Here is a 13,491-nt window from a genome sequence, read left to right on the forward strand (position 1 = left end):
AGCCGTCATATGAAAAATATGTTTTAAACTAGCGTGTTGCTGCAAGATGCACTCATATAATTCAAAGGTGCAGTTCTAATATTTACACTATCATATTAGATTGACGTGTTATTGCGGGATGCACTCATCTTACACATATCAAAGGTGCAGTTCTGGCGTTTATATTATCATATAGGGGTATAATTCTGACAGATATACGCAGTTCACTATATCAAGTGTATAAGCTCTTCCCATCACTCATTCAGGAGAAGAACTTAAATGCATTCAATTAGGTCATACAGTCTGTTTGACCAAGCTAATAGATCCCGCTGTATAGGCAGATGGTATCTCTGATTGAATTATTATGAACTATGTCAGTCCTGTTTTACACCCTCACCACAGGTTAGCGTGCTCACGCTGCTCTTAAACCGCCTAATCCCGATATATAATCTTAATACTCAGTTCTTTCATATGATGTGTTAATTTGGATCAGCAGAATACACTTAAATTACGGCTCTCCCTCTTAGATTTAACATAGGAGTCTCACTGAAGAGCAATGTCTCATGAACATTATAACAACAGACACTTGTCGCATCTGTGTTCCTATTCATAAATTGTACTTCATATATTTATTCACTAGTGCATATCATACGTGTGCATTGATATGTCATATTATTAGCACATAGTAAGTGAGGCTGTTAGCTAGTAATATTTCAGGCCGTCATTAAAAAATTATGTATTTTAAACTAACACTGTTGCTGCGGGATGCATACATATTTTACATATCGAAGGTGCAATTCCGGCTTTACTATATCATCTAGGAATTATATGGGTACAATTCTAGTAGATATAAATGGTTCACTATATCACTTTACAGTGTGCGGATTCTCCCCTCTGCATTCAATTAAATCATACAGTCTATTCGACCAAGCTGGAGGGTACCACTTTTTAAGCAAATGATATATTTTGTGAATTGTTATGAACTATGCCAATCTAGTTATGCACCCTCTCCACGGGCTGGCGTGCTCACGCCGCTCCCAAATCGCCTAAACCCGCTTTGCAGCCTTAATTATCAATCCTTTCTGTGTGGTACATTCTATATCTTCGTTCTCCTAAATTTCATTAATTCTCATACACACATACATATTTATAATTCATTTTTTAAGTTTGACACATGATAAACGAGCTGGCGTGCTACCGCCGCTCTGAAACGCCCACGTGCACGTTTCACACTCGCTTCCTCAGGGCAAACCCGATTGCCCTACTCGGAGAGAATATAATGGCTGTGAGAGCCTGTCGGTAATTTGAATAAACCAATCACAGATTGGTTTGATAGTCATGGGATCTAACGGTCTTTTACTATGAGAAGTTCAATTGAATACCTAATTGTCCCGTCATTGATCACGTGATCATCACTCCGTTGTGATTAAAGCAGTGTTCTAAATGAATGCTGGTACTGCCTCAAGTCCTAAATGTTATACATAATCAATTTAGAGAAATGCAGATCGGCAGGGAAAACGGAACATTAAAGCACAATTAACCATATATTATGTTATATGTTTTAACACCTTCATAACTTTACTTTATCTGGATGTTAAGAAAATGGGAAAAAGGAATGTGAAAAATGTTATTCTATGAAAGTTAATAAATTGTCCGCGATATTAATAAAGTTATAAACTGATACATGATTCTAAAGGAGACAATAAGTGATCCTGTCCTCATATAGAATTCCTAAAGGGAAATCTCTAATATCTCCCATTCCGATGTGTTGAGTGAAAATGTTGTGTGTGCTTGACGTGAATGTGATGTGAATTATTCAGTTATGTGAAACCATATGTATATGTCCTAGTGATACCTGTATCAATTTGTCAGGTGAAAAAACTGTGATGTAACAGTGTCAAATATGAGAATCAATTGGTATCCTGCCATGATTCATAGTGAACTAAACCGTGTTGGGACTAATCATATAGGTCCTTGTGATGTTACCATCCTTTTGATATTGACTTATGCTAATGTGTCAATCCTACATGAGTGTGGGATTGCATAGTGAAATAATGTGCAAACAAAACGGTGCAGGTGAGTGAAAAAAAGGAGAACTAAAATGCAAAGTGTATCGTGAAAAAACTAAATTAAATGTGAAAAAATCAAACCTGATCTAATTTTGTCATAAATAAAATTAAAATGTGTTGGGATAGTGGCCCCAAGAATGGGTCATATAGATCAATCCCTCGTGGCAACCAGTACTATATGTTACTATGTTGAATATGCATTTATATAGTATGATCTCTTATCATCCTAAATTATTACTGGATTAATTGGAATTTCCAGTACTCGTTGGAATCTTATAATATCTCAGACCAAGGGTTTCCCCCCTCAGTTATTCCCATAAAAAAGGGATGCCATTATTTCCTTACCTCGCATTCTGGTGAGAAAGTACATAAAGGTAACACTAAGGTTACTATATTGTATGGTTATCTCTGTCTATCATCCATACACTTATTGTTCCTTGACAACCATAAGGTGGTTCCTGTTGTGATAAACTTGTTGTTATACATTATAGGTTCGGATTAAGAATAAGGAGAGTCGACACTTGATTGACATATGAGGCTTAGGCTTTCCTTAATTATATTCCTCCATAATTCCTCCCATCTAAACCTAATTATAGTCGTCAGATCAGCATTTGTACACTAGGAGTGAGCCACAGTGATCACGTGTACTAAAATAGCAACTGCTAGTAATCTGCTCTATATCACAGAAAAGGTAGATAACTGTTATTCTCATTTAGGCCCTTGGGATATTGACTTTTCATCAGGAAGATCATCTTACTCTCAAATCTAAGGAGGTCTCCGTCCATATCACCCCCTCGGATACCAGTTCCAAAATGTTTTAAACCGAAAGCCTGGAGACCCTTGGGCATCCCATTATGTTGGTACAGAAAGTGGTTAGCTACTGGGGTCAGAGATTTGAATCTCTCCTTGTCCTGTCTGGCATTTCTGATGTTGCCTATATGTTCCAGGAGTCTGACTTTTAGTGGTCTGATCGTCTTGCCTATGTATATTAAATTACAGGGGCAAGTGAGTTGGTATACCACTACAGATGTTGTACAATCGATATAACTATCAATGTTCCATTTCCTTCCATATCCATCTTGATAATCAGTTTTAGGGATCATATACTGGCAAGCTTTGCATTGCCTGCAACAGTAGGAGCCCTTCTTATTGTGAACTGGTTTTTTTTGGGATGGCAAGTGGCTCTGGACCAATATGTCCCTTAAGTTGCGGGACCTCCTCCAGCTAGTTTGTACTCTTGCTGGTAAGATCTCCTTGAGGTCATTATCCGTACTTAAAACTGACCAATGTCTCTGTAGAATGGAATTGATTTCCCTCCATTTGTTATTAAAGGTACCGACAAATCTCACTGGCTCTTCCTTGGAAATTTTGACTTTGGGAACAAGTAAAGATTCTCTGGGATAGGTTTTGATGTCTCGTTTCGCTGTTTTAATGATCCTATTGCTATAACCCCTTTGTTTAAGCCTATCTACCAGTTGTTGTTCTCGCACAGAGAAATTGATTGGATCTGAAAAATTTCTCTTTGTGCGCAGCAATTCACCCTTGGGTATACCCTTAATGGTAGCTGGTAGGTGTGAACTGGTTGAATGTAAAATGCTATTGGTGGCGGTTTTCTTCCTAAAGATATCTGTTGAGATTGACCCGTCTTCTTCAATACTTATGGTGAGATCTAGAAAGTTGATAGTTTTCTGACTCATTTCACCCGTAAGTTTCAAGTTCAAATCATTTGTATTGAGAACATTTATGAATTCCTCCAAAAGGTTTTGATCCCCATCCCAGAGGATGAGGACATCATCAATATACCTTAAATAGATTATAATATGGTTTTATTATTATACAAAGCAAGGACTGCCCCTATAAATATGCCTTCATTCTACTTCTATTATTCTCCCCCTATAATAGAGAACTTCATTTTTACACTGCACTGCACAAACAGGAGCACTGGCTCACATACAAATTAGGATTCAGATTGACATCACCATTCAGAAGACTCTTTTGTAAACGATTAAGGTATTCATCTCCCCCCCCCCCCCCTAAAAAAAAATAAAAGACTTGGTGCATTCTTATCAGGAAAACGACACTGCTGCAACAATCCAGCCTAAAAAAATGCCATGAGTGGCCAATAGATTCAACTACGTTCGATGTGCACGTTTCCATGCAAACAAAAATATACTTTAACAAACGATTGAAAATAAAATATTAAGTATTTAAGGCACCTGGAAGAGAATTACTTAACCAAACGTCTGTAGTTTCCAAGTCTTCCAATATCAGCTTTTCCGCATCTTCACTCCTTTGCTTAACTATTTGCAAATATGATAAAACAGATTCAGGAAGTTCATCTGTTATCTGAAAAAAAAAAAAAAAAAACCCCATAAAAGCTCCAAGCAATTGTCCAATCCAATGAAAACCTGATCAGATTGTATTTTCATTGAGCAGAATGGAAAATCCTGTTTGAAATGATCACAACAGCTTGTCAGTTTACCTAGGGGTACATTTACTAAAGCTTCTAAAAATTAAAAGTGGTCATGTTGCCCATAGCAACATTTCTCTATTCCATCCTAGAAAATGATAGAACGAATGTGATTGTTTGCTATGGGCAACATCACCTCTTTTCAATTTTAAAAGCTTTAGTAAATTTACTCCCTAGTCTGACTGGAAAACTTCTCCTGGCAATGTGTGTATTTGCCTCGCTCACAGAATGAGGCCATTACAGGCGTATCCACAGATACTGTACATGTATGGTCTTGATATGACTGTATATGAACTAGAGATGTGCGGTGGGCACTTTTCGTGTTTTGTGTTTTGGTTCTTGTTCCATGCTCATGTTTTGGATCTGGATTGGTTTTGACAAAACCACCCTTTCGTGTTTTGGTTTTGGATCTGGATGATTTTTGAAAAAAACATAAAAACATCTAAAATCACATAATTTGGGGGTAATTTTGATCCTACGGTATTATTAACCTCAATAACATTCATTTCCACTAAATTTTCAGTCTATTCTAAACACCTCACACCTCACAATATTGATTTAGGCCAAAAGGTTGCACCGAGGTTGCTGGATCACTAAGCTAAGCGACAGAAGTGTGCGGCACAAACACCTGGCCCATCTAGGAGTGGCACTGCAGTGTCAGACAGGATGGCAGATTTAAAAAATAGGCCCCAAACAGCACATAATTCATAGAAGAAAAAGAGGTACAATTGGGTAGCTGGATGGCTAAGCTAAGCGACACAAGTGTGCAGAACAAACACCTGGCCCATCTAGGAGTGGCACTGCAATAGCAGACAGGATGGCACTTAAAAAATCTAGGCCCCAAACAGCACATCATGCAAAGAAGAAGATAAGGTGCAATGAGGCAGCTGTATGACTAAGCTAAGCGACACAAGTGTGCGGCACAAACAACATGGGACGTGCTGGGATTTGCCCAGATGTAATACACGCACAATATTGGTGGCACAGGAGAGCGTACCCTAAACCACACACACACATGGCAAAGCCTGTAAAATGAATTTGGATAATAATAACCCTTTTATTTGGAGCTATTATAATAATATGCAGCACAGGAGAGCGTACCCCTACACCACACAGGGCAAACCCTGTAAAAAATATTTGGATAATAATATAAGTAATGTATATAACCCTTTATTTGGAGTAAATACTATACAGCACAGGATACCACCACTGGACTTATGGCAGCACAAGACACCACCACTGGGCTGATGCAGCACAAGACAGCACTACTGGACTGGATTTATACGGCAGTACCTCTGGACTTATACGGCAGTACCCCTGGAGTTGTACAGCAGTGTCAGACAGGATGGAACTTTAAAAAACTAGTCCCCAAACAGTACATGATGCAAAGAAGAAAAAGAGGTGCAAGATGGAATTGTCCTTGGGCCCTTCCACCCACCCTTATGTTGTATAAACAGGACATGCACACTTTAACAAACCAATCATTTCAGCAATAGGGTCTGCCACACTACTATGGCTGAAATGACTGGTTTGTTTGGGCCCCCACCGAAAAAGAAGCAATCAATCTCTCCTTGCACAAACTGGCTCTACAGAGGCAGGATGTCCACCTCCTCCTCATCGTCCGATTCCTCACCCCTTTCAGTGTGTACATCCTCCTCCTCCTCACTGAGTATTAATTCGTCCCCACTGGAATCCACCATAACAGGTCCTTGTGTACTTTCTGGAGGCAATTTCTGGTAAAGGTCTTCCCGGAGGAATTTATAATACATTTTGTTGAACATCATCTTCTCCACATTTTGTGGAAGTAACGTCCTACGCCGATCGCTGACAAGGTTACCGGCTGCACTAAAAACTCTTTCGGAGTACACACTGGAGGGGGGGCAACTTAGGTAACATAAAGCCAGTTTGTGCAAGGGCATCCAAATTGCCTTCTTTTCCTGCAATGTGCAGGGGCATCCAAATTGCATCTTTTCCAGCCAGTATACGTACGGACTGTCTGACATGGATGCTGTCACTCATATAATCCTCCACCATTCTTTCAATGGTGACAGAATCATATGCAGTGAAAGAAGACATGTCAGTAATCATTGGCAGGTCCTTCAGTCCAGACCAGATGTCAGCACTCGCTCCTGCCTGCCCTACATCACCGCCAGCGGGTGGGCTAGGAAATCTTATCCTTTTCCTCGCAGCCCCAGTTGAGTTGACAATATTCTCACCAGCAGGTCTTTGAACCTCTGCAGACTTGTGTCTGCCAGAAAGAGAGATACAACGTAGGCTTTAAACCTAGGATTGAGCACGGTAGCCAAAATGTAGTGCTCTGATTTGATTTCAACAGACTGACCACCCTTGAATCCTGGCAAAGCGAATGAAGGGCTCTATCCACAAGTCCCACATACTTTACGGAATCGCTTCATCTTAGCTCCTCCTTCAATTTCTCCAGCTGCTTCTGCAAAATCCTGATGAGGGGAATGACCTGACTCAAGCTGGCAGTGTCTGAACTGACTTCACATGTGGCAAGTTCGAAAAGTTGGAGAACCTTGCAGAAGACGGAAAACATTCTCTACTGCGCATGAGTCAGGTGCATTCCTCCTCCTTTGCCTATATTGTAGGTGGATGTATAGGCTTGAAAGGCCTTTTGCTGCTCCTCCATCCCCTGGATCATATAGAGTGTTGAATTCCACCTCGTTACCACCTCTTGCTTCAGGTGATGGCAGGGCAGGTTCAGGAGTGTTTGCTGGCACTCCAGTCTTCGCCACGCAGTGGCTGAATGTCGAAAGTGGCCCGCAATTTTTCGGGCCACCGACAACATCTCCTGCACGCCCCTGTAATTTTTCAAAAAATTCTGCACCACCAAATTAATTGTATATGCAAAACATGGGACGTGCTAGAATTTGCCCAGATGTAATGCATGCACAATATTGGTGGCGTTGTCCGATATCACAAATCCCCAGGAGAGTCTAATTGGGGAAACCATTGTGCAATGATGTCCCTCAGTTTACATAAGAGGCTGTCAGCGGTGTGCCTCTTATGGAAAGCAGTGATACATAGCGCAGCCTGCCTAGGAATAAGTTGACGTTTGCGAGATGCTGCTCCTGGTGCCACTGCTGTTGTTGCTGCAGGAGGCAAAACATCTACCCAGTGGGCAGTCACAGTCATATAGTCCTTAGTCTACCCTGTTCCACTTGTCCACATGTCCGTGGTTAAGTGGACAGTGGGTACAACTGCATTTTTTAGGACACTATGGACACCTTTTCAGATGTCTCTGTACATTCTCTGTATTGCCTGCCTAGTGAAGTGGTAACTAGATGGGATTTGGTACCAGGGGGACACTACCTCCATCAATTCTTTAAGTCCAACTGAACTAATGGCGGATACCGGACGCACGTCTAACACCAACATAGCTGTCAAGGCCTCACTTATCTGCTTTGCAACAGGATGACTGCTGTCATATTTCATCTTCCTCACAAAGGACTGTTGGACAGTCAATTGCTTACTGGAAGTAGTACAAGTGGTCTTCTGACTTCCCCTCTGGGATGGCGATCGACTCCCAGCAGCAACGTCAGCGGCAGCAACAGCAGCAGTAGGCGTACCACTCAAGGATCCTCCGGAGGAATCCCGGTTAGGAGAGGACTCCTTAGTCTTGCCAGTGACATGGCCTGCAGGACTACTGACATTCCTGACTAAGGAGGAAGTTGACGTTGAGGGAGTTGGTGGTGTGGCTTGCAGGAGCTTGGGTACAAGAGGAAGAAGGGATTTAGGTGTCAGTGGACTGCTTATGCTCTTACCCAAAGTTTCACAACCTGACACTGACTTCTGATGAATGCGCAGCAGGTGATGTATAAGGGAGGATGTTCCTAGGTGGTTAACGTCCTCACCCCTACTTATTACAGATTGATAGAGGCAACACATGGCTTGACACCTGTTGTCCGGATTTGTGGAGTAATAATTCCACACTGAAGAGGTGGCTTTTTTGGTATTTTGCCCAGGCATCACAAAGGGCTTCTTCATCCCACGGACAACAGGTGTCTGCCCCGGTGCCTGATTTAAACAAACCACATCACCATCAGAATCCTCATCATCAACTTCCTCCTCAGCGCCAGCAACACCCATATCCTCATTCTGGTGTACTTCAGGAGTGACATCTTCAATTTGAATATCAGAAACTGGACTGTGGGTGCTACTTCCAGCACTTGCAGAGGGCGGGCAAATGGTGGAAGGAGCCACCTCTTCCCGTCCAGTGTTGGGAAGGTCAGGCATCGCAACCGCCGACACACACTTGGACTCTCCTTGGGGATTTGTGACACCATCTTAGATCGCACAGTTCTTTGCTGTGCTTTTTCCAGCTTAACTCTTATCATTTTTCTAGTGGGAGGATGAGGGCTTACATCGTCATGTGAAGCTGAACCACTAGTCATGAACATAGGCCAGGGCTTTAGCCGTTCCTTGCCACTCCATGTTGTAAAATGGCATATTGGCAAGTTTACGTTTCTCCTCAGACCATTTCAATTTATTTTTTTGGGTCTTTTTCCTGAACTTTGGCTTTTTGGATTTTACATGCTCTCTAATATCACACTGGGCATCGGCCTTGGCAGTCGACGTTGATGGCATTTCCTCATCTATGTCGTGACTAGTGGCAGCAGCTTCAGCACTAGGAGGAAGTGGTTCTTGATCTTTCCCTATTTTATCCTCCAAATTTTTGTTCTCCATTATTTTTCTGGAGTTATATAACAAAATGCAGCAAAGGAGAGCGTACCTCTACACCACACACAGGGCAAACCCTGTGAAAATTATTTGGATTAAATATTAATAACCCCTTTATTTGGAGTAAGTAATATACAGCACAGGATGGGTGACGGGATCCCGGCGCACAGTATACCGGCGCCGGAATCCCGACAGCTGGCATACCGACACTTATTCTCCCTCTTGGGGGTTCACGACCCCCCTGGAGGGAGAATAAAATAGCGTGGCACGCGTAGCGCCACATTTGCCTCGCCACACTGTCGGTAAGCCGGCGGTCGGGCTCCCGGCGCCGGTATGCTGGTCGCCGGGAGCCCGACCGCCGGCATACCATACTGAACCCCACAGGACAGCACCTCTGAACTTATATGGCAGCACCACTGGACTGGACTTATACGACAGTACCACTGTAATTATACGGAAGTATCACTAGAATTATACGGCAGTACCACTGGAATTATACGGCAGTACCACTGGACTGGCTTTATACGCCAGTACCACTGGATTTATACGGCAGTACCAGTGGACATATACAGCAGTATCACTGGACATATATGGAAGTATCACTAGACATATACGGCAGTATCGCTGGATTTATACAGCAGTACTGCTGGACATATAAGGCAGTATCATTGGACATATACGTCAGTATCACTGGACTGGATTTATATGGCAGTACCACTGGACATATACGGCAGTATCACTGAATTATATGGCAGTACCACTGGAATTATACGGCAGTACCACTGGACATATACAGCAGTATCACTGGACTGGATTTACACAACAGTATCACTGGATTTATACGGCAGTACCACTGGACAAAAACGGTAGTATCACTGGACTGGATTTATACGCCAGTACCACTGGACATATACGGCATGACCACTGGACATATACGGCAGTATCACTGGAATTATATGGCAGTACCACTGGACATTTACGGCAGTATCACTGGACTGGATTTATACACCAGTACTGCTGGAATTATACGCCAGTACCACTGGACTTATACGGCAGTATCACTGGACTAGATTTATACGACAGTACCACTGGAATTATATGGCAGTACCACTGGACATATACGGCAGTATCACTGGATTTATACGGCAGTACCGCTGGACATATGCGGCAGTATCACTGGATTTTTACGGCAGTACCGCTGGACATATACGGCAGTATCGCTGGACATTTACGGCAGTATCACTGGACATATATGGCAGCACAACACAGCACCACTGGACTGGACTTATATGGCAGCACTGGACATATGGCAGCAGAGGACACCACCACTGTGACAGGACTAATGCAGCACAAGACACCACCACTGGACTGATGCTGCACAACACAGCACCACTGGACTGGACTTATACAGCAGCACTGGACATATGGCAGCAGAGGACACCATCACTGTGACTGGACTGATGCAGCACAAGACACTACCACTGAACTGATGCAGGACACTGAGGACGGAGACATGTCCTCTCTCTGCACTCTCCAATGCCGGAGTGAAAATAGCGGCGACACGCGGCTCCTTATATGGAATCCAAACCCCGTGAAAACCTGATCCTGACTCGGATCCAGGCTCGGGTAGTGAAGTTCGGGGGGGTTCGGTTCTCAGGGAACTGAACCCACTCATCTCTAATAAGAACAACTAAAAAGTGATGAAAGCATATTTTTGGTGTGGATTTATTATGAAATCTTTCTATTTCCAGAGGAGAATTAGAATTGTGAGCTTGCTTACATGTAAAAAGATAAAAGTGCAAGTCACTAACGCATAAATATAACAAATTACACTGCACTTAGATAAAGTTTTGCATTGAGATGAAACCAAGATATTTTTTCTGAAGTTCAGCATGTAAACACAGTAGGAAAATATCTTCTTTATGGAAACATGTGGAAACCTTCATTTAAACTAATCAAGTGGTCGCCACCAACGAAAAGTTATTGTTTGCAACCTTTTCCAGCCTGATGAGCATCAACAACTCTTCTTCTGAGGTCCTCAGAAATTTCCTCTGCTCTTGGCATGATACACAAACATGTATGTGAACCAGAGCCGTAACTACATGTGTGCCAGGTGTGCCTGGCACACAGCGCAGTCGCCCTGAGGGCGCAACTGCCCGCATTCCAAGTCAGCGGCTTGTAATGAGTCAAATTGACTCATTACAAGCCGGCTGTTTGTGGCGGAGGAAGAGAGGACGAGGAGCAGATCCTGGGCAGGTGAGAAGGAGGAGGAGGGAGGGGGCAGAGGGAGCCACAGCAGCGATATGTAATTGGTAGCAGCTCCGCTGCAGCTGTCCCTCTCCTTTCACATAGGCTGGCTGCCACCGCAGTGAATGCTGGGATGCGCTTCCCTCATCCCAGCATTCACACCGGTGGCGGCCAGCCAATGCGGAAGGAGAGGGACAGCTGCATGCGGCGCCGCTACCAATTACACTGCGCTGCAGTGGCTCCCTCCTCTCCCTCCCTACTCCTCCTTCTCCCCTGCCTCCGGAGCTGCCAGCACCGAGGAGCCTGACTGCCTGAACCAGAGGAGAGATGGTAAGTATCAACTATTCTGTCTGTCTACCTATCTATCCTGCCGTAATGTGTAAAAAGGGGGACGCTGGCTGTCGTAATGTGCAAAAGGGGGGACGCTGGCTGCTGCAATGTGTAATAAGGGGGATGCTGGCTGCTGCAATGTGTAAAAAGGGGGACGCTGTCTGCCGTAATGTGTAAAAAGGGGGACGCTGTCTGCCGTAATGTGTAAAAAGGGGGACGCTGTCTGCCGTAATGTGTAAAATAGGGGCGCTGTCTGCCGTAATGTGTAAAAAGGGGGACGCTGTCTGCCGTAATGTGTAAAAAGGGGACGCTGTCTGCCGTAATGTGTAAAAAGGGGATGCTGTCTGCCGTATTGTGTAAAATGGGGGACGCTGTCTGCCATATTGTGTAAAATGGGGGACGCTGTCTGCCGTAATGTGTAAAAAGGGGGACTGGCTGCCGTAATGTGTAAAAAGGGGATGCTGTCTGCCGTATTGTATAAAAAGAGGACACTGCCGTAATGTGTAAAAATGGGACTCTGGCTGCCGTAATGTGTAAAAAGGGGGACGCTGGCTGTCGTAACGTGTAAAAAAGGAGATTTATGGTAAGAACTTACCTTTGTTAAATCTCTTTCTGCGAGGTACACTGGGTTCCACAGGAATAACATCGGGGTGTAGAGTTGGATCTTGATCCGAGGCACCAACAAGCTAAAAGCTTTGACTGTTCCAGGGATGCTTAGCGCCACCTCCTCTACATTCCCGCCTCCAGGCACTGGAGCTCAGTTTTGTTAACCAGTCCAATGCAGTAGCAGGTAAGAGAGACGACAACAGTTAGTAGCCACATACCCTACATTCTCACGACAGGAGAAGGTACCAGCGGCTAATGCCATACCAACCCAAAGAAGCTAAGTGCGTCAGGGTGGGCGCCCTGTGGAACCCAGTGTAGCTCGCAGAAAGAGATTTAACAAAGGTAAGTTCTTACCATAAATCTCCTTTTCTGCAGCGGGGTACACTGGGGTTCCACAGGGATAACATCGGGGATGTCCTAAAGCAGTTCCTCATGGGAGGGGACGCACTGTAGCGGGCACAAGAACCCGGCGTCCAAAGGAGGCATCCTGGAAGGTGGAAGTATCAAAGGCATAAAAACTTATGAACGTGTTCACTGAGGACCACGTAGCCGCCTTGCACAATTGTTCAAGGGTCGCACCATGGCGGGCCGCCCGAGAAGGTCAAACAGACCAAGTAGAATGGGCTTTGATGGTAGCAGAAGCTGGAAGGCCACCCTGTACATAAGCATGTGCAATCACCATTCTAATCCATCTGGCCATGGTCTGCTTATTAGCAGGCCAGCCACGTTTGTGAAAATCAAAAAGGACAAAGAGGGAATCAGATCTCCTAAGAGAAGCTGTTCTCTTCACATAAATACAGAGAGCCCGTACCACATCCAAAGACCGCTCTTTGGAGGACAAACCTGGAGAGGTACATGCCTGAACCACAATTTCCTGGTTAAGGTGGAAAGACGACACCACCTTAGGCAAATAACCGACAAATCCCAAGGTGCCACAGGCGGGACATAGGGAGGTTGAATCCGTAAAACACCCTGAGTGAATGTATGAACATCAGGCAGAGTTGCAATTTTTCTCTGAAACCATATCGACAAGGCAGAAATATGAATCTTGAGGGAGGCCAGACGAAGGCCTAAGTCCAGGCCCTGTTG

At 43.9% G+C, this 13,491-nt stretch overlaps 1 protein-coding gene across 1 annotated transcript in view; it reads right to left on the reverse strand.

Annotated features, from left to right (window-relative positions):
* The window catches only part of LRRIQ1 (leucine rich repeats and IQ motif containing 1), a 323,521-nt gene that overhangs the window by 289,820 nt on the left and 20,210 nt on the right, over positions 1-13,491 (reverse strand). Inside the window, exon 2 of the mRNA XM_063927664.1 lies at positions 4,265-4,394. Within this exon, the coding sequence (XP_063783734.1) occupies positions 4,265-4,394 (130 nt within the window). The remainder of the gene's footprint in view (positions 1-4,264; positions 4,395-13,491) is intronic.

Source organism: Pseudophryne corroboree, chromosome 6 (assembly GCF_028390025.1).
Source record: "Pseudophryne corroboree isolate aPseCor3 chromosome 6, aPseCor3.hap2, whole genome shotgun sequence".
Classification (NCBI taxonomy): domain Eukaryota; kingdom Metazoa; phylum Chordata; class Amphibia; order Anura; family Myobatrachidae; genus Pseudophryne; species Pseudophryne corroboree.